The sequence below is a fragment of the Notolepis coatsorum genome, assembly GCF_963971535.1.
Source record: "Notolepis coatsorum genome assembly, chromosome: 3".
In the NCBI taxonomy this organism is placed as follows: Eukaryota; Metazoa; Chordata; class Actinopteri; order Aulopiformes; family Paralepididae; genus Notolepis; species Notolepis coatsorum.
In genome coordinates, this window is record NC_140167.1 from 29,150,888 (window position 1) to 29,177,140 (window position 26,253).

The window sequence follows — 26,253 nt, forward strand, 5'->3', positions numbered from 1 at the left end:
ATCAGGGTCCCCCATTTTCAATTCATCAGGACATTTATGACATAATATACAGTACTGTTTCATCCAGATATGACATGCAAGACATACAAATATACAGTACTGTAGTTAAGAGTGTATAGCACTGAAGTTCGACAATATCACTTAGCCTTGGCTGTTGGCTGAGCCTGTCAGAGTTGTACCCGAAAAAAACTAAAACAAAAGGCTGGCTGCCACAAAACAGTCACATCTAGAGACCTCAAAACCTACTCTAGCGAGGCCTTCAACCTTGAACTGGAGAGTCTGGACTGGTCAGATGAACTCAATGGTACACTGGTTGACGAAACATGGCTTGGTTTCAAAACCAAATTCTCAGCAATACTAAACGACATGGCCCCCCTAAGAACCACCAGGGTAAAAAATCGCGCTGAGCCGTGGATGCACTCCGAAATACTGGCCGCTATGAAAACCAGAGACAAAAAATGCTCTGAGTTTCGTAAAAGTCAGTCAAAGCTTACTAAAAGCACGAGCAGTGAACTCCAAGCCCACGTGACTGAACTCAAACTAGAAAGAAACAGACTAAGAAACGACGTAAACTCCATGATCAAAACTGCAAAAAAGAATTTCATCAATGACAAAACTGAGGAAAACAAAAACAAACCACGTGAACTTTGGAAATTACTCAATAATCAACTAGGATGCAGTAAAAAACTTAAAACCAGATTCTCAAACATAAACATAAAAACTGACAACACGCTCATCACAGACAAGCTGGATGTAGCCAATTACTTAAACATTTTCTTCACAAACATAGCCACAACACTGGTAAACAAACTACCCTCCCACTCAGGGCTTTATGGGGTAGAACACATAGTAGCTTTCTACAAAAACCTAGGGGTCCGCAAGGACGACTTCAAGCTGGAAATGGTAACAACAGATGAGGTACTCAATAAACTGAGCGCCCTCCAACCTAACAAGGCCACTGGCCATGACAACATCCCCTCCAAATTCCTCAGAGACTCAGCAGCCGCCATCACACCAATCATCACACACATAATAAACCTCTCCATAAAACAGGGACACGTCCCCAAGGACTTCAAAATTGCGAGGGTGACCCCTCTGCACAAAAAGGGCAGCAAATTAGACCCAGGCAACTACCGCCCTGTTTCTATTCTCACCTCCATCTCGAAAGTCATGGAAAAAATAGTCTACGAACAGGTCGAAAAGTACCTAGCGGAAAAAAATCTAATCTACGAATTCCAATCTGGCTTCAGAACATCCCACTCCACTGACACATGCCTTCTCTATTTGAATGACCACATCAAACAAGAGGTGGACGCAGGCAAATACTGCGGCATGGTCATGCTGGACCTACAAAAGGCCTTTGACACGGTCAATCACTCCATTCTGATTGACAAGCTAAAAGCAATTGGTTTTGATAGTCTATCAGTGAGCTGGATGCAATCCTACCTTGAGGGGAGGGAACAGATGGTGGAGGTAAACGGTACCCTATCCCCCCCCCTCACAGTGAGCTGTGGTGTTCCACAAGGAAGCATACTAGGACCGCTACTGTTCCTAATTTATGCAAATGACATGTCGTCAGCTTGTGACTGCAACTTGTTCCTGTTTGCGGACGACTCAGCCCTGCTGGTCTCTGACAAGAACAAGTTACAGGTTGAAAAAACCCTCAGCTCGGAACTAGGCAGAATCTGCATATGGCTCGCTGATAACAAACTATCATTACACATGGGCAAAACAGAGTCCATTCTCTTCGGTTCAAATAACAAACTCAGCAAGACCGACGGCTTCTCAGTTACAGTGGGTGACAATATTGTCACAAGGAAAGATGAAATTACCTACCTGGGGTCCATCCTAGAGGCTAATCTCTCCTGTGACAAAATGGCATCCAATGTAATAAAAAAAGTCAACCAACGAACTCGATTCTTGTACCGGATCTCCTCTCTGGTAAACAAGAACACCCTGAAGACTCTGGCAGGAGCACTCATTCAGGGGTACTACGACTATGCTTGCACCTCATGGTACCAAAGCACCTCAAAGGCGCTAAAAACAAAATTACAAACATCTCAAAACAAACTGGTCAGACTACTGCTTGACCTTACTCCTAGAACCCACCTCACCCCTGCCCACTTCGACAACCTAGGATGGCTTAGAGTAGACGACAGAGTACAACAACTTGCAATGGGCCTGGTCTACAAGATACACTACACGACCAAGGTACCCATGTACATGTCAAAATACTTCCCAAAGGTCAGTGAATACCACGATCACAACACCAGAGGGAGCTCCACAAATCATGTCAAACCCAGATTCGGCTCAAATAAGGGACTAAACACGTTTCGCAATTATGCCACATCAATGTGGAACGCCCTACCCAAAGCTGTAAAGGAATGTGGATCACTACCCACTTTCAAAACCTCTCTCAAGGGACACCTACGGGAGACTGCAATTCAACACTGGCCCCTGTAAATATCCTAACCCAATCATTCCAACCCCCTCCAATGTACAGTCATTTACCTAGTATGGTTTTGTCAATAGTTCAATGTACAATTGTGTTTGTTTGTACAGTGTCTCCTCCCCCCCCCCCCTCAATGTACAGTGTTACTTGTTTATACAGTGTGCCCCCCGCCCCCCCCCCCCCCCAACCACCTCCAATGTAAATTACCCAGTATGGTTGTCAATATCCCAATGTACCCAACCCCCCCCCACCCAACCTCCAATGTACAGTTTCTACGTCAAATGTATATACTCCCTTTTCTTGACTCCTTCTGTATCACAAACAGTACTGTATTTGCAAATCTGGTATGTCATAAATGTATAGATGTAGCAGTACTGACTATCTGTATGTCATGTATGTCATATATGTCTATATGAATTGAAAATGGGGGACCCTGATGGAAACAAGACAAACGTCTTTCTCAGGTCTGCATCCCCTTAACAATTGTATGTATTGAGCCGTACTGTATTGTACCCATTCTGCAATCTGTTAAATAAAGTTTTCATTCATTCATTCATTCATACCCTTCGTGCAGCTGACTTGTACAGAACTTGTGAGGAAGAGCAACTACGGCCTCCCTGTCCTAACTTTAAGAAAATGCTACCATCTAGTGGTCATTCGTTTAGCAGCAGACATGTTTCTTAGTAGGTCTGCGCCTAGTACATCTGTAGCCCAACAAGCTGATAAAGCCATAATAAATCTCTCTGAACTTTTTTTGTTTACAAAGCATCGGAGGTAGAATAAAACGCCCACCCATAATACACGTGACCCCCCCCCCACACACACACACCAGCGCCACATACACACACACACTAGCGCCACACACATACACAGGCGCGCACGCTCACAGACACGCACGCAAGTCAATCTCTACTCTTCATACAGACAGTTAAGAGTTGAGGCTCTCAGGAAACGACGACTTCCTCCTTTTGTGTTAACCCAAGATGTGTTCTCGTTTTCAGAAGTGGCAGGAACGCAGGCCCGTGTCTCTGAAAGGTGTAGGTTAGTTAGTCATGAGTAAGATACAATGAAAGAGCAGCTACACACAGGCCTATTAATATGCTCCTTATCGGCATACAAACAGAGGGCTACTACTGGGCGACACAGTCAACATCTAGCACCATAGCCGTTTCGAAAACGGAAGGGAGCTTGGCTGTTCTTTTCATTTTCTGCGACAAGAGTCAAGGAAGTATTTAGACATTTAGGAGGTTGGTTCGCGCTTTTCAATCACAGGAGACCGGTGGCGCACATCTCATCTCCCCCCGAGGCGCTTCTTTGACGCGAAGTCGATGGAGTTTTCGGAGCACATCAAGACGGCCAACGTGGAGGATGTGGTCCTGCGACAGCCGTTTCATCCACCGACCAAAGGTACCCTGTGCGTCACAGGACATCACCTGCTCTTCTCCGACAGGGAGGGCGACAGCAGCTCCCGGCAGTTCCTGTTGCTCCTCAGGAACATCGATGCCATAGAGAAAAGGTGAGGGCCTCATGAATTAATTATAGTTATGAATCTATTTAATTCCATCATGATCTCACCGCCACTCATAATAATCATACAAATAAATAATTAACAACTAATCAGAACCCGCCCTGGTGCCCTTCTTTTGAATACCTGAATGAATGAATGAATGAATGAATGAATGAATGAATGAATGAATGAATGAAAACTTTATTTAACAGATTGCAGAATGGGTACAATACAGTACAGCTCAACAATACACACAATTGTTAAGGGGATGCAGACCAGAGAAAGACTTCCGTCTTGTTTACATCAGGGTCCCCCATTTTCAATTCATAGTGACATTTATGGCATAGGGACATACATGACATACAGGTATTTAGTACTGTTACATTTGTGACATATACGATATGCAAATATACAGTACTGTCTGTTACCCTGGCTGCTACCTGGGCGTGCAATGATTAATGACTGATTTATAGGTGATCACTACTAACTCCTCATTATCTCCCCAACCCAGTGTGGAAGACCTGTCAGGAGTGTCAGCCTATACAGGCCTCTTCTCTAGAGGAAGCCTGAATGAAAGGTTGGACACGATGTGTGTTGGTGTTTGTATGTTCAGCTGTGTCTGTGAGCTGCTACCGTGTGTCTGTGTCCACACTCAGCGCTGACGACAGAGACAGACCCTTCTGCTGCTACTCACCTTTACAAGGAGAGCTATTGTGCTTTTCATCACATTCATAACCATAACCACCTGCTATTCTCTCACTACTGCATTGTAAATTATTACATACAGCCTGCTTTACACACTTTCTCTTTATTTTATAGTCGACGACGTCAAGCTAAAATTTGCTTCGCAAAGTGTGTGAGGCGTTTTTAACACTGCTGCCCACAAACCGCTTGTGAAACGAGGGGTTGACAGCAGGAAGACATGGGCCTCGCCATGTTGTCAAAGAGAGAAACCCCTCTCCTCCCACTTGCTCTCCTGCTGCTAGCAAGAGCTTTCCTCAGCACTCTAGTCTCTAGAGTCATGTTGAAGTCATGTTGAAGTCATGTTGAAGTCAGCGTGAAGCAATAAGAGAGGGTGGGGGGAGTGATGTAATGTAAATGTTATGTGTGTCTATTGTCCCAATGGTGTGTATGTGTGTGTGTGCGTGTGCGTGTGTGTGTGTGTGCGTGTGCGTGTGTGTGTGTGATGTAAAGGACATCTGGATCCTCAGGAACAATCACCCTTAAGTGTAAGGACCTGCGTGTTCTTCAATTGGACATCCCGGGCATGGAGCAGTGTCTTAACATCGCTCAATCCATTGAGGTACAGTAAAAAAAATACTGTACCTGATGTAAAAAAAACATCTCCACCGGCCATTTGTGTGCATATCGGTCAGACGGTATTTTTAACCTTGTACCAATATGTCATAATCAGCTAAATGGTAGCTGATTTCAAAATGACGTTTATATGTGCACATAAATGTCTATTTCCTTAAAAATACATTTGGCAGATATGGCCGTTAAATTCAATGACCAAATAACAGAATTGAAATCGGAGCCAGAAATGCTCTCTTGCAATAATGACCTCATTCCTCTCTTTCTGTTTATCTTATTATTTCCCCATTGCTTCCTTTGTCGCACTCTGGTCTGATATCAATCCATCTCTCTCTCTTATTGTCTGTCTGTCTGTCTGTCTGTCTGTCTGTCTGTCTGTCTGTCTGTCTGTCTGTCTGTCTGTCTGTCTGTCTGTCTGTCTGTCTGTCTGTCTGTCTGTCTGTCTGTCTGTCTGTCTGTCTGTCTGTCTGTCTCTCTCTCTCTCTCTCTCTCTCTCTCTCTCTCTCTCTCTCTCTCTCTCTCTCTCTCTCTCTCTCTCTCTAGACCCTGTCCTCTCTGGACTGTGTGTCAGAGATGTTTCCATTCTTCTACAGGCCTCCTGAGCTAGACCTTCAGGGCCAGTGGGGTCTTACGACCCCTGAGAAGCATTACGCTGGCATGAAGGAGCTGGTAAGAACGACACGGATGTACACCCTAATATACATCAACGCAAACAGTAGTGAAACTGCATGGTCAATATACACATGAGCGCGTGTATGAGTACACACACACACACACACACACACACACACACACACACACACACACACACACACACACACACACACACACACACACACACACACACACACACACACACACACACACACACACACACACACACACACACACACACACACACACGCACACACATGCACACCAATGCACCCCTATCCCCTTTCTCATACACACAGGGACAACCATTCCTAACAGTGATCTGGGTTTTGCACATGACAGGAAAGCCCAGGGCAGCAGTCACAATGAGGGGGTCAATGTTCAGAACATGCTCTTCTGCTGAGACTGCAGCTCTAGTGCCATCCACCCGCCTCCCTCACACCCCACCTTCACCCCGTCCCTTAGCGTCCATACGTTTTCATTTAGACTTCAGAATTCCCTGTAGGGGTGCAACAATCTCAATACAGGATCGAAATGTAAAACTGCGTCTGGGATTCTCCGTCTCTCGTTCTCTTCCCCAGGTTTTACATTGTTATCTCTCAGTTTAACTGGTGGTATGGTATGGCATGTTTATGACTTTGAGAAGAAGAAGAAAACACTGAGCCAAACTAAGCTGTGTGGTATGTGTATAACCTATAATTAGAGCTCTGTAGTATGAATACATTTTTATGCATTAAGAATGGAAAATCTAATAAAATTGTGACCTCGAAATCGACAGGTGGGTCTTGGGAAGATTAAAATGGGTCCCATAAATTGTCATATGAAGCCCAACCCCTCTCAAATCCTAGACATGTTGAATAAAACACTGTAGGATAGTAGTTTTAACCATCTAATTGCTGGATAAATGTTGTCCTATTAGACAATATCTGCTGCCAAATCAGTATTGTATTGTATTTATCCTGAAAATGTCGATCTCTTGAAAGCCACTGGATGGATCATATATAGGATGTGTTGCTGACAGCTTGAACCCATGCTTATTAGACCCAGATCATCATCTGGGAATGTTGTTACCGTAAATGGTATTGGAGATCTTGAGTTGAATGCTGCATGTACTACAGGGCATGTAGAACCAATAAAATATGTGTATCTTGTTTCTTAGATAAAACATGCAGAGAACATGTGGAACGTGCATACATGACATGGTGTTTCATGGAAATAGTTTATGTGGTTCCCCTCTGAGCCTAGATCATCTGGCTGCGATTCTGAATTCTTCAAATGAGAAGAGTCGTGTACGTCTGTTTTAGGTTTTGAGTTTTGAAGGGTTCTGTGCATTCAAAATGTAGGCCTCTTATAGGTAATGTACAAGACTCTATCCATCCATTTTACATTTAGAAGTTCAAGTTTTCAAGTTGTTGCAAGTTTTGTTTTATTTGTCACATACATACAGTATAAGGTACATGTACATTGCAGTGAAATGCTTGGTTCTGTATGAGCCCCCTAAGATTGTGCTTCATACAGTAAAAAAAGTCAAAAGAATAAAGACCAAACACTACAAAATATACAATATACAAGTACAAAATGCTACAAAATGCAAACATTTACATTTACTCATTAAGCTGACACAATCTGAAGTGACTTACACATTTTGTAAACATGCAAGGGGTACACCTTACCAATACCACCACAATTAGTCCAACAGTGCCAAACTGGAGTGCATAGTAAGCATAGATAACAAGAAAAGTTAAAAAAGTGTTTTGTTTTTGTTTGTTTTGTTTTTATTAATTCAGATATCGATTGAATCAGTGTGTTTTAGTCTGTAATGGAAGCTTGAGCGTGTCTGCAGGGCCAGTAGCATGCTTCGTTCTGACCTGTGCCCAAAGTGGAGTGGGTCTCTAGGAAGCTGGAAGATGCAGAGCTTGGGGTCTGGAGGTTGCGGAGGCAGGAGGGTGCTGTTCCCCTTTGTTGTGCTGAATGCCAGGTCAAGAGCCTTTAAGCGGATTCGTGCGGCAATGGAAAGCCAGTGCCACTCTTTGAGGAGTGGGGCGACCTGGGCTGACTTTGGTAGGTTGGAGATCAGGGAGGCCGCTGTGTTCTGCACGAGTTGACGCAGCTTAGTAGCATAAGCCGGTAGACCAGCTAGCAGGGCATTACCAGTGTAGAACCTGCAACTCCCATTCCTGCAAGGGATGCGAGGAGGATCTGGTGGTTGACTGTGTCCAAGGCTGCTGACAGGTCCAGGAGAATCAGGACAGAGGAGAGGCCTTTCGCTCTTGCTAAGTGAAGAACCTCTGACTGCTATGAGGGCCTACTCTGTGGAGTGGCAGGTTTTGCAGCCTGACTGATTCGGGTCCAGGAGGTCACTCTGCAATAGATAATCAGAGAGCTGGTTGGAGATGGCACGTAACAAGTACTGTAATATAGAGAGAAAAGAGAGAGGAGAGACTGGGTGATAGTTATCTATGACGGTGGGGTTCAGGGTTGGTTTTTTGACAAGGGGTGTGACCTGTTTTAGTGAGGCGGGAACCACTCCAGAGTTGAGAGAGGAGTTGTTGGTCGCAGTCAGTTATGTACAGTTATGGACGTTATTTGCAGAGGCCTCAATCTTATAGTGAAAGAAGGAAGCTTTGGCAGTAGTAATGTTTTTGGAAAATAGGGACAAGAAGTCATGATCACGATAAGTAGTGATGTCATCATCAGGGAGGTAGGTCTTTTCACACTTCCTCTCTGCAGCTCTCATGCTCTGCGTCTGTCAGCCACGGTCTGGGTGGTGAGCGGCTGGAAGGCTTCTTGCTGCGCCTGAATGAGTGAGTCGGGAGTGGATGGTTTATGGTTTAGCATAAGAGTTATTGAAAATTATACAAAGAAGTGGTATGATAGATGGATGGGACCTGGAGGGCGATATAAGACAACAATGGTGAGATTGAATGGCCTAGAAACAGACACATCAGGATATTCAAGGGAGGAGAGGGTGAGGTCAGGTATTAATATTATGCTTGTAGTCCAGGAGGGAGAGGCCAGAAGGGGGTCATCCATAGGCGGCGGGTGAGCCGAACATTAGGGGAGGCTATTGTTAGATTCTGATCAAATTGGCCAGTATCACGTCTTCATCTGTTTGGCTTGTGTAATCATCTCCCCATCTGCGTTGTGTTTTATCTCTCTGACGTCTCATACACTGGCTGATCCTTATCATACCCCGTTAGTGCAATCCGCAAACCATAATGTTTCACCACCTTCGTAAGAATTCGACACCTTGACAGCATACCTTTCTTGAAAGAGCGTTGTTTATTGATATAAACAGAAGCCTCAGCCCAGATGTTATCAGATTGTATTTTCATTGCTATCGTCTCTGCTGTTATTCAGTCCAATGGTGGCTCAGGCCTTGTCTAGCCAGAACCCTTCTCCCGTTAGCCGAAGCTAATGATGATGTGTCATCCCCCCCCCCCCCCCCCACCGGCGAGGGTGAGAGGGATGAGAGTCTCTGATGGTTTAATCCCTCCTGTGGGATTCGTTTCTTTGGTCTGATTGTAGTCTGCCCCTACCCGGAACCACTGTCACCTTTATATGATCTCCGTCATAGCAACGACGGCCCCGCCCCTCTTCTGGTTGTCATGCGACGCGCTGTCATGACAACTGCTAATAACCTTTCACACATTTTAAAATGTTTCATTACTGTTTCATTAAGGATGTCACCCCTCGCTCTGTGCTGCCCACACTCGCTGTTATCAATGTGTTCCAGATCGGAATGTCAACATTCGGCCCTGCTCAGTGTGGTGCTCACAATCACCCTGCTCGCTCTGAACCACCTCTCCTGCTTCCACCACCGTCAGCCTGCACATTTCGACCCTTTAGATGCTCTCATCTCCCCCCAATCTATACATCACATACATTGAAAAACACCCAAAAACACCTGTTTCCTTCATTCCCCCCTTTGATTCTTAATCAACCTTCAGAATCAACAGACTACTTGGTTTTTCAATTAATTATACCCAAAAATAGACTCATAACAATTAGGGCCCCTCCGTCTGCTGTTTTGCCTTATTGTTTTCCATTACACGCATCACACCTAAACCAGAAAGGATAAACAACGGTCAGGGAGGAGAGAGAGAGAGAGAGACAGAGAAAGACACATATTTGCAACTTTTCAGACAACACACCTAAACCCTTTGGCCCCCCTACTTAGGTACACCCTACGTCAAATCAGAGCGCTCCCTTCCCTCTTACAGTACACCCCCCATCTTGGGCCGGTCCCTTCTTCTAGGGCAAGGGCCCCTTCAGCGACGGCTCCTTTCCTGAGCTGGTCCCCGTTCCAGGGTGCGGTCCCCTAGGCAAAAATGTCTCCTCTGGTCTGCTACGGCCTCAGTGCTCTGGCTGTCCTCTCCACATCTGCTCTCCCACCGCCGCCATCTGCTTCCTCTAGTTGTAGATGATCTGTGTACCAGGCTGCGGTGCCTGGCCCCTGCTGCTTCCTCCTCCTCCAGTCTGTCTCCTGGTCGTCTCCACCGATGTCGGACATCTCCAGACCCTAAAAGCAGAAAACAACACCAGCAGTTTTCTGTACACTCGACCCTTGTGTTTTCTATTAGTCTACGACCTTCTCCACACCCATATCTGTCCCTGTTCGTCGTCTTCCGTCGTAACACCAGCAGCTAACCCGATCCCCACTTCCGTCGCCCTATCTCTTTGTCCCACGATTGGCCCCCAGCAAGCGCCAGTTCTGTCTGGTGACCGTGTCTTCTGAAGACCCTGCCTATTTATCAGGTGTGAGAAGGCCCCACTGGAGATCAAACTCCCTCTTATTTCATAATTAAACCTATTTAATTAACTGCACCTCATCTCTCTGTGCAATTCTTATTTAACCCATTGTATAATTAAACTCTATTTAATTAACCTGTATATCAATATTCTAGGTGGTAGTAGAGACCTATGGAATCACTCTGTCATCTTCCTGATAAAACTCCCCTTCACTACCCCCCCTCCACTAGAGGGTAGTAGAGACCTATCTTCAAACATTTGCCTGCATTATCCCACTGTCCCCCCTAGATGGTGGCAAACTCAGTCTAGAGTATTTTAGCTGACGTCACTCTCTGACTCTTATCCGTTAGCCTCCTCGTGGCTCTGCGGCCATCTTGTCTACTCAATTTTGTTGACATTTCCTCTCATCTTATCTCATCCTCCTCGTGGCTCCTTGCGGCCATCTTGTCTCGCTCATAATGGCTACTCTCTCAAACAAACGGCCGCTGCCCTTCCTTCCAATGCCTAAAAACACAGCTGTTTTCCTCTCTTTCCTATCCATATCAGGGGACGCTTCTCCTGGACTCAACTCTTGCTTATCGGACATAATACACACTTTAAGGTAAACCGATCGACTTTCCTCCCGTCACGACAAATTCCGACCGTCTTGAGACCACAGCGACCAGTTTAAGGTGGGCCGTCTCAGGCGACAGTCTTGTCATAACAATCCCGCCATAACAATTTTTCAGTCTGGTTCAGCATCCCCCCCTCTCATTTACCCTCCTAAAACCCCGGCCCCGTTTGTTTTTCATTCTCTGTAGATAACACCCTCGATTTTCAAAACACCATGGCTCTCTGCTCATATTATTACAGCTGGCTTCTCTGTCGCTACTTATTTACGGATGCACTATCTGTTCGTTTTTATTTGGCTTAAAAGATCAAAACAACCGTGTGTGCACAGTGAACTCACATCTTTCTCCTGAGCGCTGTTTCTCCTACAGCGCTGGTTTGCCTCCTGACCGCTCGACTCGGCGCTCTCTCCCAGGGCTGGCCGGCCTTGCTCGATCATGATTCTCCCACACACAATGACTGTTGTTCACTGTCGGCCCATTATTGAAAAAGTCTTTTTCCGCTGTCATCGGCACCAACTGTTAGATTCTGATCAAATCGGCCAGTATCACGTCTTCATCTGTTTGGCTTGTGTAATCATCTCCCCATCTGCGTTGTGTTTTATCTCTCTGACGTCTCATACACTGGCTGATACAATCCTTATCATTCCCTGTTAGTGCAATCCGCAAACCATAATGTTTCACCACCTTCGTAAGAATTCGACACCTTGACAGCATACCTTTCTTGAAAGAGCGTTGTTTATTGATATAAACAGAAGCCACAGCCCAGATGTTATCAGATTGTATTTTCATTGCTATCGTCTCTGCTGTTATTCAGTCCAATGGTGGCTCAGGCCTTGTCTATCCAGAACCCTTCTCCCGTTAGCCGAAGCTAATGATGATGTGTCATTCCCCCCCCCCCCCCCCCCCCACTGGCGAGGGTGAGAGGGATGAGAGTCTCTGATGGTTTAATCCCTCCTGTCTGATTGTAGTCTGCCCCTACCCGGAACCACTGTCACCTTTATATGATGTCCGTCATAGCAACGACGGCCCCGCCCCTCTTCTGGTTGTCATGCGACGCGCTGTCATGACAACTGCTAATAACCTTTCACACATTTTAAAACGTTTCATTACTGTTTCATTAAGGATGTCACCCCTCTCCCTCGCTCTGTGCTGCCCACACTCGCTGTTATCAATGTGTTCCAGATCGGAATGTCAACATTCGGCCCTGCTCAGTGTGGTGCTCACAATCACCCTGCTCGCTCTGAACCACCTCTCCTGCTTCCACCACCGTCAGCCTGCACATTTCGACCCTTTAGATGCTCTCATCTCCCCCAATCTTTTTTTGATCCACTTTTTTTCTCCCATTTTCTATATTTTCTCCCATCCCAATTTCGTATATCATCCAATTTCAACCCTCCCCTGTCACGAACGCTGTTTCTTGCCTCCCACAAGCCGGCTGCAATGTGGACTAAGTCATACATAGCACAAGTCCCCTCCGGTACTTGAGGTAACAGCAGTCGCATCTTTTCACCTGCGCAGCTCGATCTCTCAGTGGCGAGGAGTAACGCGTGGGAGGCTCACGCTGCCCCCGACACTTCCTGATTCTACTGCGCAGGCGCACCAACTGACCTGTAGGAGTCGCTGTCCACAACGCCCGATCCCCACCCATCAGTTTCCCTCCCCCTAATACGGCCAATGTGTATTAGTACGGACGACCAGCTAAACTGAAAGCAATGTGGAGCGCTGGGATCGAACAGGCGATCTGTATGCAAACTGCAGGGGGTCCAGAAGAGGGTCTGTGGTGGACTTCAGGTGGGCCAGGACAAGGCGCTCAAAGACCTTCATGACCACAGACGTCAGGGCGACCGGTCTGTAGTCGTTAAGGCCTGTGACCTTGGCCTTCTTGGGGACGGGGATGATGGTCGAGGCCTTAAAACATGCTGGGACCCGACACAGCTCCAGTGAGGTGTTAAAAATGTTAGTGAACACTGGGGACAGTTGGTCGGCGCAGTGCTTCAGGATGGCGGGTGAAATAGAGTCAGGACCGGCTGCCTTCCGGGGGTTTTGACTCTTGAACAGGCGGTTCACCTCTCTTTCTGTGACAGAGAGAGGGGGGGGGGAGGGGTGGCGGGAGAGGGGAAGGGGGGGGGGGGTGGAGGGGTCGTGGTAGGGGAGACAGGGGGGGGTGATTGTGGTCTGGGGGTGTGAGGAAAGGGGGCCGGGGGTTCCTTGTCAAACCGGCAGTAAAATTAATTTAGCTCATTTGCCAGTAGAAGGTTGTCAGACGTCTGTGGGGATTTTGGCTTGTAGTTGGTGATGGTTTTGAGACCTTTCCAGACTGAGGAGGAGTTCCCCTCGGAGAACTGCAGCTGCAGTTTCCCTGAGAAGCACTGTTTCGCCTCCTTCACTGCTCTCTTGAATCTGGACTTGGCCTCCTTTAAACTAGCCTTGTCCCCACTCCGTCTGGCCTTCTCCTTCCCAATCCTCAGCTGACGCAGCTGGGCTGTAAACCAGGGTTTGTCGTTGTTATAGACTAGTGCTGCTGCTGGTAGCTTCTGAATTACTTTTGCGGTGTGATTGGTTACTGCCTGTACATGGAATGCTTGGAATGTTAAACGTTGTATACCCATTGACACCTTGGCCGGCCTGGAGAGACGGCTTGGCCGGCCCTTGCTTAATTGTCACCAGCGGGCTGCAGCACAATATAGCCTATATAATGCTGCGCTGCCTGCAGCCTGCGCACATTATATACATTTAAAAATTCCCAGCATAACATTTGGGTAGGCCTAGCCTACCCTAGCCTTCATTACCCGCCGCTTATGGGGTCATCCTGTCTGGAGGGTCAGGTGTGAGAGAAGCATTATAGGCTGTAAATAAGGCTGCATGTGTGGTAGAGTTCTCTGGTCTTATCCAGGTCTCTCTGAGCCAGGAATTGAAGGTGTTTGCTGTGTGCGTAGACAGTTATGAAGTCTGCCTTCTTGACAGTTGATTGGCAGTTCCACAAGACTCTAGAGTATTTGTGGACATGTAGGGTTCCACGATACAGTGATACTAGAAAGGTATTGTTATACCCAGCCATTAAAAGCGGTCCAATACTCTGGCCAAAGTTAAGTTTTGTTTTCCAAAACTGAGGAATGGGAGGGACTGAGGTCACTGAGCCCAAACCCACCCCCCCTCTCTCTCTCTCTTTCTCTTTCTCTCTCTATATATGTTTTAGGTTTTTGCCGTGGTATTGGTTTAGAACCGGTATCATGATAAAAAAAGATTTAATTATTTTTTTTAAATATGTTTTTGTAGATTTGTATTGGTTTGTACTACCGGGCAGTCCGGTAGAGAGAGAGGGAGAGGAGGAAATGGGAGACAGAGCAGGGGAAGACATTCGGCAAAGGACGCCGGGTCCGGGAGTCGAACCCGGGTCGGCCACTTCGCGACGCAGCGTGTTACATGGTGTGCTACTGGAGCGCCCCCAAAGTCAAGATTTTGGTATTGTGACAACACTAATCAGATGTTGGCAGGCTTGCTTCTAAACTGCAGTGGGAAGAAGTAGGAATAAGTAGAAATCACATTGTTCACCTGTCTTCGTTTCTACAGCTGAGAAAATGCTGACAGCCAGCTACTCTGCGGCCAAACACAACAACTATCAGACAGCAGCCACAGGCCCAGCCAACCCTGACGATTAACGCAAATTTAACACAACAAGTATCAGACAGCTGCTACAGCCTAGCCCTGACGATTACAGTAACACAGATTTAGCACAACAATGGGAGTACAGAAAAGTTTAATCTCCCCACTTAGGTAAACAAGACTAGGTCAAAACCTAGTATTTGGCTGGACCATGTCAGCCAGTTGTAACTTCAGTGATGTCGTTGGTCACCTGATCCAGTGGCCCAATCGTTTTAACTTCATCACTTGGTCTAACTTCATCACTCAGCGACAGACATTCGTCGTTGTAGGACCGGCCCACACCAGTCCAGCCAAGAATCACCCAACTATTAAAACAACACTCCACCTGCATATAATGGAAACAGAACAGTAATGTCTATCTGTCTATCTATCTACTTACCTACCTGGTTACGGACCCTTCTCTCCATCTCTGTGTAGCAGAAGTGGTGGAGGCTGAGTGTGGTGAACAGGTGTTTCTCAGTGTGTCCCTCCTACCCTGCTGCTGTGGTCGTTCCCAGGGCCATAGACGACAACACGCTGGTGAAGGCTGCAAAGTTCAGGCAGGCTGGGCGCTTCCCTGTCCTCTGCTACTACCACAGGAAGAATGGCATGGTGAGGACATGCACTGTGTGTGTGTGTGTGTGTGTGTGTGTGTGTGTGTTTGTGTGTGTTTCCTGACTTAGGGGGACATTTTTGGTAATCATTTGTTGGCCAAGACACAAAGTCAAAAATGACGTTATCTTGATCAAATCGATGATTTCAACGATCACAACAATGATCTCAACGATCAAAACAAGGATCTCTATATTTAGGTTAGGGTTATGCGTGAGGTCTCCGGTAAGGTTAAGGCCAAGTAGGCCTGCCGCGATAAGCAATAAATCGATTAATTGCCGCGATAATTTAAATGAATGCAATGATTTTGACGGATGCGATTAATTGCTATTTGCGCGTTTGTTTTAATGAGGCGGAACCAGTGCCCCTTGTCAGTCACTGTCCGTGTTGGGAGGCGGGCCGCTGGCTTTACTACAGCACAGCACAGGAGCTCCGTGGGGCAACACCACATAGCTTAACTACATTTCTCAATAGTGTTGCTCCTTTTAACCAAGTAGCGTTATTTGTAGTGTAACGTTAGAATAACACAGAATAACGTTAATACAATTACATGCATCATTGTTTACAATGAACGGGTGGGGCTAGTCAAAGGACTGGAGACGGGGACAAGTTAAACATGAATTAATTTATTATAACAGGTCGTTTTCGAGTCGTGCTGCAGTGCCTACGCACCACAGCTATTCTATTATAATACTGCTTTGACGCTTCCTCCTCATCGTTGATTGCCTGTAGTAGCTGCATCTAACGTTAGTAGCTAACGTTAAAACTAAAAAACACAACCGGACGAGACAAGTTGTCGGCTAGGATAATCACAACAATACTTCCGGTCCGGTCGGTGGGCTTCAAAATAAAAGTCTTAAACACCGGAAAAGACGGAGCGGTGGGCTTCAAAATAAAAGTTTTGGGAAATAAATTTCTCAAAAAAATTCTCTAACCGGTCGCAATAATATCGCTTATCGCGATATTTTCGGGGGCAATTAATCGCCCAGCAAAATGTGTTATCGTGGCAGGCCTAAGGCCAAGGGTAAGGTTACGGGTAAGGTTAAGGTTAGGTTTAGGGTGAAAATTATGATGTGTTCCAGCTCTGTAGCTTGGCCAACAATTGACAACCACAAATTCCCCAATTGGGAAAAAGGTCTTCTTCATGTAGTAGTTAATAGTGTGTGTGTGTTTTTAATAATCATTTTTTTTAAAGAAGCAAAAAATATATATCAAATATATCATTAACAAAAATATCCTCAAACTAAATCCTCAATTTGAATAAAGTGATTAATCTGATTAAATGAGTATTTTCTTATTAAATCAACTTTCTTTAACTCATTCCCCGCCAACAACGTTTATATACGTTGTAACTGAGGGGTACAATTCCCTGACTGTATTACTAGATATGATACTTACTACCACTACCTTTGTACTTAATATTCGGCCACCCAGTACACGGCATAAATATATTATGATGAACACTGTCACGTAGATGAAACGGATCCAACACAAATGTACGAATTAGAAATAGGTCTTTATTTCTACACAGCGATGGTGTGTAGAGCAAGCACTTAATCAAATCAATCACATTTATGAATGGGAATTAGTATGCACTTTTATGGCAAGAGTATTCGTCGGTATATCAATAGAGAATGTCCAATCTCTGAAGGCGCAGGTGGTACATATACGACCTGGAATAGTTAAGGGATAACGGCAATGATACTTTAATGATTATAGACTGGATACACTAGGGGGGGGGGTTAATCCGGTCGCTTGTAAGCCGACAGGAGTAGGAAGGGGGGGGGGGTAGAATCCGGCTGCCTCATCCGGCCAAGGGTATCCCAGGTGAACCCACTGTAGTGCCGTTCAATGCGCCGGCGATCCTTGGACCACAGATGAAAGCAGGTGGACTCTTTGTGGGCCGGCGTCCTCCGGTCCACGGAGGAGAGACGTGAAGCGACCTCGTCTTGCAGAGCGTCTCCTCACCTTGCGTCCTCTCCAGGGGGGGGGGTTCCAACACACGGCAGTGTCGGGGGTCTTTATCCATGGAATAATCAACGTATACAAAGCATAATCCGTGCCGGGGAAGGCGGGCTGTCGTCGGTAGAATAATCCGGTATACAGGTCCACTCGCTCGTCGGCTCTGGGGCTCCTCGGGTGCAGCTTCACGTGGGGTCAACCACCCTGGATAAGCAGCCAGTTCTCTGCCCGAAACGATGGGGTACTGACTACGGTAGTATTCTCACCGCACGAAGCACTATATATTAACAGACTATTATTAGCTTAATAGACTACGTCCAACTCGACGATATAGTGCCAAATATGACTATTCAAATATTAATATACACGATGTCTCAATACCGATGGTAGGCGAACTTGGCCTTACTCCCACACGTGGCGTCGCGGGGAGGCTTTACGTCTGTGACTCTATTGGAGGGTAAGAAACTGGACTGAAAAGGAAGTCCTACTTTAGTAGCGCAGTATATATACGCACTATGAACAAATAGTCCCATTAGTGGTGCGGTAGCCAGATTCCTACGCGGAACTAGGACTTGTTCGTACATGTTGAGCGGTACGTTTGAACTGGGTCTGAGGGGTATGGCAGCCTGGCACCAAGGTCTCGACCAATAGTAGAATGGAGACTATTATGGGATGTTCAGTAGGCTAGAATGGATATTCAATGCATATTGTACAAGGAATATACAAGGGATATCAGGGAATATTAGAGAATATACAAATACAATTAAATATATATATATAAATAAATATATATATTCGGTTTAATCTGGCCCTTCACAACAGCCACCCCCTGATTGGTCCCAGACCTAATCAGTTAAACAGAGACAGATTAATCGCGTTGTCTATTTACACATAAGGGTTTGCTGTAGGGGTCAGTCAACTTCACAAAGTCATAGGGTTATAGGGTCATGGTCATCATCGATTGTGTCTGGGAGTCGGGGCAGTTCTATGAGCCTCGCCACGGGACGGGTGTAAGTGCGACCCTGGACGAGCACTTCAGCTGCTCGGACCTTGCCGTCGGCACCGGTGATCACTTTGCTTACGCGGCCGGCCGGCCACATAGCTCTGGGCAGTGATTGATCAATAATCATGACGACTGTTCCTTCTGTCAAATTGTCTCTCTCCTTTACCCACTTCTGGCGGGTCTGTAGAGACGGTAGGTAGTGCAGTAGGAAACTGCTCCAAAACTTGTCGGCTAATACTTGGCTGTACCTCCACATTCGTCGGCCGTTCGCTTCTTCAGGCCGGTACATTGTCTGGGGTAACGCGGGATCTAGCCGCCCCATCAGGAGTGTGTTGGGGTCTGCGGAGATAACAGTGCTCAATCCACAGAACACAGGCTTCTTATTCTCAGCCTCCTCCTGACTGGCTTCCCTCGGGATAGGCGTGGGCCACTCTCCTTCCGGGAGTCTTAGGAATGCGGGGCCGTCACTGTAGACATTGCGACGGGTGAGGTCATCTAGGGGCATTCCCCGGGTGATGACGTCAGCTGGGTTCTGTTTTGTATCAACGTAGCGCCACTCTGTTTCTCCGGTTAACTCTTCGGTTAAGTCTTGAATCTCGGTGACTCTGACTCCCACGAAGACTTTGTACTTGCATGAGTCCGATTTGATCCAGGCGAGTACTGTCGTGGAATCTGACCACAGGATTGTTCTAGACACCGGTATGGTGAGCTCACGTTGGATGAGCGTGGCTAGGTGCGCTCCGGCTAGGGCTGCGCAGAGCTCTAGACGTGGGATAGATTGTTGCTTGCGTGGGGCTATTCTCGAGCGGGCGAGGACAAATGCTGTGTAGATCTCTCCCCCCTGGTCTTGGGCCCGCAAGTAGGCTACTGATCCGTATGCGACCTCTGAGGCGTCACTGAAGACGTGTAAGTCCATTTTACATGTCTCTGGCCTCACCGTGGGTGGGAAGTAGCTTCGGCGCATATTAACGCCTGGGAGTGAGTGGAGCTCCATCTCCCACTCTCTCCAGGTGGATGCAAGTTGTGCGGGAATGGGGTCGTCCCAGCCCTGGTCCTTGTCCCACAATGCTCGTACAATCATTTTTGCCCTGGTGGTGTACGGTAGAATACATCCTAGCGGGTCATATTGTCGGGCGAGTGTTGTGTACACACTCCGTCTGGTGGTCGGCGCCGCCGCCGGCCTTCCCTGCTCCGTAGTCAGGGGCTTGTGTCTGTAGTGAAGCGAATCTGTTTTGAATCGCCACACCAATCCCAGGGTCATCTCCTGGGCTTCTCCCGGGATTGTAGCCATCCAGGTCTCGCTGCTGGCTGCCTTGTCCTCGGAGGAGAGGCTGCGCAGTACTTGCGGATCGCTGCTGGCCCACTGCCTGAGATCAAAGCCGCCTTTGATCAATGAGGCGCGGAGTTTAATCAGGAGAGCCTCGGCTTCTTCCTGGGTTGAAAGGCTTTGTAGACAGTTGTCTACGTAGAAGCTGTTCTTTACGCTGTGTCGGACCTCTTCGTCCGCTGCTGGGTCCTCTGCTACATGTTTCTGTAGTGCAAATGTAGCACAGCAGGGGCTGCACGTCGTTCCGAAGGGGAGGACTTCCCATTGGTAGATGGCTGGGTGCTCATCTCCTGGCTTCTCTCTCCATAGGAACCGTAACAGGGGCTTGTCCTCCTCTACTAATCTCACCTGCAGGAACATTCCTTTAATGTCCCCGCTGATGGCCACCTTTTCCTGGCGGAAGCGGAGTAGAACGCCGAGTAGGGAGGGGCCGAGTGTGGGACCGGGCAGTAACTCTTTATTCAGATTTTGGGATCCGATCTGGTAGCTGCAGTTAAATACTATGCGGTCTTTACCGTTGTGATGGACCTTGTGGTGAGGCACGTACCACGATTCAGTGGTCTGGTCAGCCTCTTTAATGTCTTTGTGACGTGTCCCGCTGTGATGAGCTTCTCAATCTCAGCGCGGTATACACTCTCTTGGGCGGGGTTCTTGGCTAAGCGCCGCTCCGTGTTCAGCAGGTACCGTTCTGTGGCGTCTGTCTTGGCGTGGAAAGTAGGCATTCCTTCTCGCCGCAGGAGTGGCGTGGCGTATCTCAACACGCCGTTGACCGGGACTCTCTTGGTCCCTGTCTCGAGGAGGTGAATGGCGTAAATGTCATCTTTAGAGCGAATGTCTTTCTTTCCGTTCTTAAAGGGCATTTGTTCCAGGGTCCATAGCCGCTCTACGTGTTGCAGGAGTGCGGTTTCTCCCTCTGTAACTCGGGAGTGGAGACATCTAGTGGCTGTACTTTGGTTGAGAGGTTTGGCGAGGGGGCCTTGGAGAGTCCATCCCAAACGGGTCTCGACTGCTGCAGGACAGCCTCGGGGTCCGGTATGAACCCGGTCTATCGGGACAATGAGGTCTGCATGGTCGGAGCCTATCAACAGGGTCGGCATAGCATTGTCTATGAGCGGGATCGGTAACTTGCGCAGATGTGCATATTTCTCCATCAGCTTGGCGACGGGGTATGTGTACCGCGACAGTCCTATTTCTTGGCTGGTGAAAGCGTCTGTAATCTGGTACCGTCGCTCAGGCTGGCCGCTTGCTGCGATAGAGAATGAGACATTCTCGCCCTTTATCGTCTTCAAATCTCGTCTTATTGTCCGAATTGTCATTTGGGTTTCGCTTCCCCGCAGCCCTAGCTGGGCCGCAGCGGAGGCGAGCAGAAGGGTCTTCTCGGACCCGTCATCGAGGACGGCGTAAGTGTCCAGGACTTTATTCTGGTAGCTTAGTGTCACACGCACTACTTTTAGGAGTACTCGGGCTCCACTGCTGCTGGCGGGATCGATGTACATGACGCTCGCTTTGCTGCTGGGTGGTGCGGGTGAAGGGCGCCGTCTGTTACTGTCGTGAAGTATGTCCAGATGGGCTCCATCGCACTTGGTGCACCTTTTCTTTAAGCGGCATTAGGCTGCCATGTGTGAGCGCGCACAGCGAAAACAGCGCTTGTTGGACTTTATCCATTGACTTGCTTCCTCCGCGTTCAGCTTGGGGAAGGAGTCACATTGCGCTAGCCAGTGTTCTTTCTCACAGTAGGGGCACACTATCTTCCACTTCTCCGTTCTGGAGGGGGTACTGTGGCTCCTGCTGCTCGGTACTGACTCCGATTGGTGCATCACAGTCACCGATCTTCTTCCATCATTTAGTCGTCTGGTTCCTTCTCTGGAGCCAGGGGTGCTCCGTCCGAATGTATCTAGCCGTAGGCTGCTGACTTCTCTCGCCAGGAAGTCTGCTAGATCGAGGAGGTTCGGTTCGGGGCCATTCGGGTCTCGGTGGTCTCTCTGTCGCCTAAAACGCTCCTGTCGAGCGGGCGGCAGCTTCTCCAAGATCCTTTCCACATTTGAGTTGGCGTAAAGTTCATGCCTCCCCTTCTCTCTCTGCGCTCCCAACATCCCTACCAGGGACTGCACTCTGATGGACAGGTCGTCCAGTGCTCGATTGTCTATTGCTGGGGGTAAGCGGTCGATGTGTCGGATCTCCTGGATCACGTAATCCCATATGCGCCCATACCTCTGGTCCAATGCTACCAGCGCTGCTGTGTATGGGGTGGTGGAAGTCGCGTAGGCGAGCGCTATATTATGTGCGCGGGGTACCTTTAAGTGCTTCAGTAGGATGGCGTATTTATGGCGTTCATCCAATACATCCACCAACATGGTCTCCAGACACATGCGGAGTTCTGTATACTGGGCCCGGTTCTCTTGGGTGAAGTCGGGTACCATAGGCGTGCCAATGTATGACGCTGACTGTGGATACATCGGCGAGCGTTGGGGGAGAGGCCTCCTAGGCGAGTCTCCTCCCGCTCCTTGGTATGGGCTGGTACCGGCAGTGTACCATGGCCCGCTTGTCCAGGTGCTGTTCCTCGGTGCGGGTCGTGCTCACCCGTGTATAGAGTCGGGGGTCTGTAGCGCAGCTCCGCGGGAGTATAGCCTGGGCTGTACCGGACCTCCTGGTCCGGTAGAGTACTGTGCTGTCGTCGGGCGTGGTTCTCCTCCTCTTCCTCTTCGTCTTCAGTTAGGTCATCCAGTGCTTGTAGTCTCTGGTTTAGCCTCTCCACAGGATATGCTGCTCCTTCCCGGTTGCTAGGTCTCGCTTGGACCGGTGGGGGGAGGTGGTCTGTGGGGGGTATAGACCTCGTCTGTTGGTCAAGTTCAGGGTTGTTTACTCGGCTAGGGGATGCCGCCCTGGAGGTGTGTCTAGACGAGTTCCTGGAGCCTCTGGCGGAGGGAGAGGGTGTTGTCCGTCTGATCAGCTGTTCTATTAGTTGCGCTTGCTGTCTGTCGCGCTCTGCGTCCCGTAGAGCACCAGCAGCTGCTCGCTGGCTGTCTGCTCGGTCTCGGGCCACATTCTCTTCCCTCTGAATGCGTCTTATTTCTAGACGTATATGCTCTTCTTCGCTCCGCTGCTGGATCTGCAGTCGGTCGCGTTCAGCAGCAGCGTTCAGGCTGATGAGGAAGGCCTGCTGTAGGGTCCTCTCTGCCTCGCTGGGAGAAGGCGGTTGTATAGGGGAGCCTTCCCTCGGGGTACTCCTTGCGGAGCCTTGGAGCTCTATCTCCACGGTGCTCTCCCCGTCTTCTTCCGTGCCGAGTTCTCTCTCGGTAGCGTTGTATTCCTCCCGGGACTCATCGGGGACTACTTCTTCAGTACTGGCGGGGTGTGAAGTCATGTCTGGTTCCCACTGGTCCCCACCGTGAACTTGGTCAGTTACATTAGAACCCGTAGGGGCCTCTATGGTCGGGGTAGTCTGGGCGTTGGGGTTAGACATACTTTTACTTTCTAGTTTTACCGCGTTTACTGTTAGTAGAAGACTAGGTTGTTGACTGACAGCGTAAGCCTCTAAGTACTGAGGGAGCCGTCGTTCGCGCTGCGGGCGTTGGTTAGGAGGATCGTTTCGTGGAGTGTTCATCATAGGCCATTTCAATATTAATAACACTATATTAATATTACACTAATTACCCTCCGGCTCGAAGGACCAATTGTAACTGAGGGGTACAATTCCCTGACTGTATTACTAGATATGATACTTACTACCACTACCTTTGTACTTAATATTCGGCCACCCAGTACACGGCATAAATATATTATGATGAACACTGTCACGTAGATGAAACGGATCCAACACAAATGTACGAATTAGAAATAGGTCTTTATTTCTACACAGCGATGGTGTGTAGAGCAAGCACTTAATCAAATCAATCACATTTATGAATGGGAATTAGTATGCACTTTTATGGCAAGAGTATTCGTCGGTATATCAATAGAGAATGTCCAATCTCTGAAGGCGCAGGTGGTACATATACGACCTGGAATAGTTAAGGGATAACGGCAATGATACTTTAATGATTATAGACTGGATACACTAGGGGGGGGGGTTAATCCGGTCGCTTGTAAGCCGACAGGAGTAGGAAGGGGGGGGGGTAGAATCCGGCTGCCTCATCCGGCCAAGGGTATCCCAGGTGAACCCACTGTAGTGCCGTTCAATGCGCCGGCGATCCTTGGACCACAGATGAAAGCAGGTGGACTCTTTGTGGGCCGGCGTCCTCCGGTCCACGGAGGAGAGACGTGAAGCGACCTCGTCTTGCAGAGCGTCTCCTCACCTTGCGTCCTCTCCAGGGGGGGGGGTTCCAACACACGGCAGTGTCGGGGGTCTTTATCCATGGAATAATCAACGTATACAAAGCATAATCCGTGCCGGGGAAGGCGGGCTGTCGTCGGTAGAATAATCCGGTATACAGGTCCACTCGCTCGTCGGCTCTGGGGCTCCTCGGGTGCAGCTTCACGTGGGGTCAACCACCCTGGATAAGCAGCCAGTTCTCTGCCCGAAACGATGGGGTACTGACTACGGTAGTATTCTCACCGCACGAAGCACTATATATTAACAGACTATTATTAGCTTAATAGACTACGTCCAACTCGACGATATAGTGCCAAATATGACTATTCAAATATTAATATACACGATGTCTCAATACCGATGGTAGGCGAACTTGGCCTTACTCCCACACGTGGCGTCGCGGGGAGGCTTTACGTCTGTGACTCTATTGGAGGGTAAGAAACTGGACTGAAAAGGAAGTCCTACTTTAGTAGCGCAGTATATATACGCACTATGAACAAATAGTCCCATTAGTGGTGCGGTAGCCAGATTCCTACGCGGAACTAGGACTTGTTCGTACATGTTGAGCGGTACGTTTGAACTGGGTCTGAGGGGTATGGCAGCCTGGCACCAAGGTCTCGACCAATAGTAGAATGGAGACTATTATGGGATGTTCAGTAGGCTAGAATGGATATTCAATGCATATTGTACAAGGAATATACAAGGGATATCAGGGAATATTAGAGAATATACAAATACAATTAAATATATATATATAAATAAATATATATATTCGGTTTAATCTGGCCCTTCACAACATACGTGTTTGGCCGACGACCGTTGAACACCAACCACATATATATATGTTATTTGATCGATTTTAATATTCAATTCAATGTCAGGGACCCACCCGTATGTTGCCGTTAGAAGGCATACTGCGACCCCGAGGGTGCAGTACCGGCCACATCCTCCCGGGTGGCAGTATCGAGAGTGCAGTAAACCCTGTTCCAGACCCTGTGTTACACTCAAATGTCTCCGGGCGCAGTTTTCTGGGTCGGGCGAGTCGAGCGGTTCTCCCGATTGCATTGAGGCGCGTCAAATGCCCCCGATCCATATGTTGTGGTGGGTTATGTTGTGGACCAGATGGACATCAGATGGACCAGATGGCGATCAAACAATTGGAATTATTTTTGGAATACTCCCGATCACAGGTAAGGACTATCTGACGTCAATTCTAGCTTGATTGTGCAATGTTTTTATTCTGATCCAGCTGATCAGCGTTTTTGTGTTCAATACGAATGCCGTTACTGGCAATCAAAGAATCAGAAACGACACCCCCCCCCCACCCCTTTCATGCATTCATGATGAAACATAATACCTATTATATACATTTGATTTGGGAATAGTAGCGTGTCCAGGCAAGAAACGACAACGATTATAGTAGAATTAACGTATAAGGCTATAACTCAGTCTTTCGGGAATTACCCCAGACCACTTATATTTATATTCATCACGGGATAACGTGCGAACGTATGCATGGGAAAATTCTCTTTTTTTTGCATCTTGGACGGAGGAAAGTCACTGTCAAATGACCATAGTATTGTCCCCATAGCTAGAATATAGAATATAGCTCTACAAACAAGGTGACGCACTCCTATTTTTAAAGCGTGGCATAGCTACAACGGGACCCGTCTAATCCCCGGTAGTCAATGAGTTAATGAATATAACTCATCAGTTTTGTCAACATAAATAATCCAATAAGGGCACGGTTAGTACGAAAGTGATGGTGATGTCTTGATGGAGCGCCGAGTGCCAAGCGGATGCAGATAGGCTACATCATTTATGATAAATGTTTTATAAACATTTTTATGACGAGTCATATACTATAATAGTATAATACTATAATATTAGTGTAGCCTAATCTTTATCTGCAACTGTGAATTTATTTTTATATAAAATTAGAATGTTGATTTAGAATTTGAATGCCAACGTAACGAACGAAGGTCCGAACGTTTCGAATGTTTGGGCTCAGCCCTAGTGTCTGTCTGTGTACGTGTGTGTGTGTGTGTGTGTGTGTGTGTGTGTGTGTGTGTGTGTGTGTGTGTGTGTGTGTGTGTGTGTGTGTG

General features: G+C 47.7%; 1 protein-coding gene across 1 annotated transcript in view; it reads left to right on the forward strand.

Annotated features, from left to right (window-relative positions):
• Window positions 1-3,780: 3,780 nt before the first annotated feature.
• LOC311224940 (myotubularin-related protein 9) overlaps window positions 3,781-26,253 on the forward strand; it is a gene marked incomplete at its 5' end in the record, with an annotated part of 51,333 nt that continues 28,860 nt past the window's right edge. The window contains 5 exons of the mRNA XM_084310100.1: window positions 3,781-3,968; window positions 4,471-4,536; window positions 5,154-5,262; window positions 5,817-5,942; window positions 15,371-15,544. Of these exons, the coding sequence (XP_084166226.1) occupies window positions 3,781-3,968; window positions 4,471-4,536; window positions 5,154-5,262; window positions 5,817-5,942; window positions 15,371-15,544 (663 nt within the window). The remainder of the gene's footprint in view (window positions 3,969-4,470; window positions 4,537-5,153; window positions 5,263-5,816; window positions 5,943-15,370; window positions 15,545-26,253) is intronic.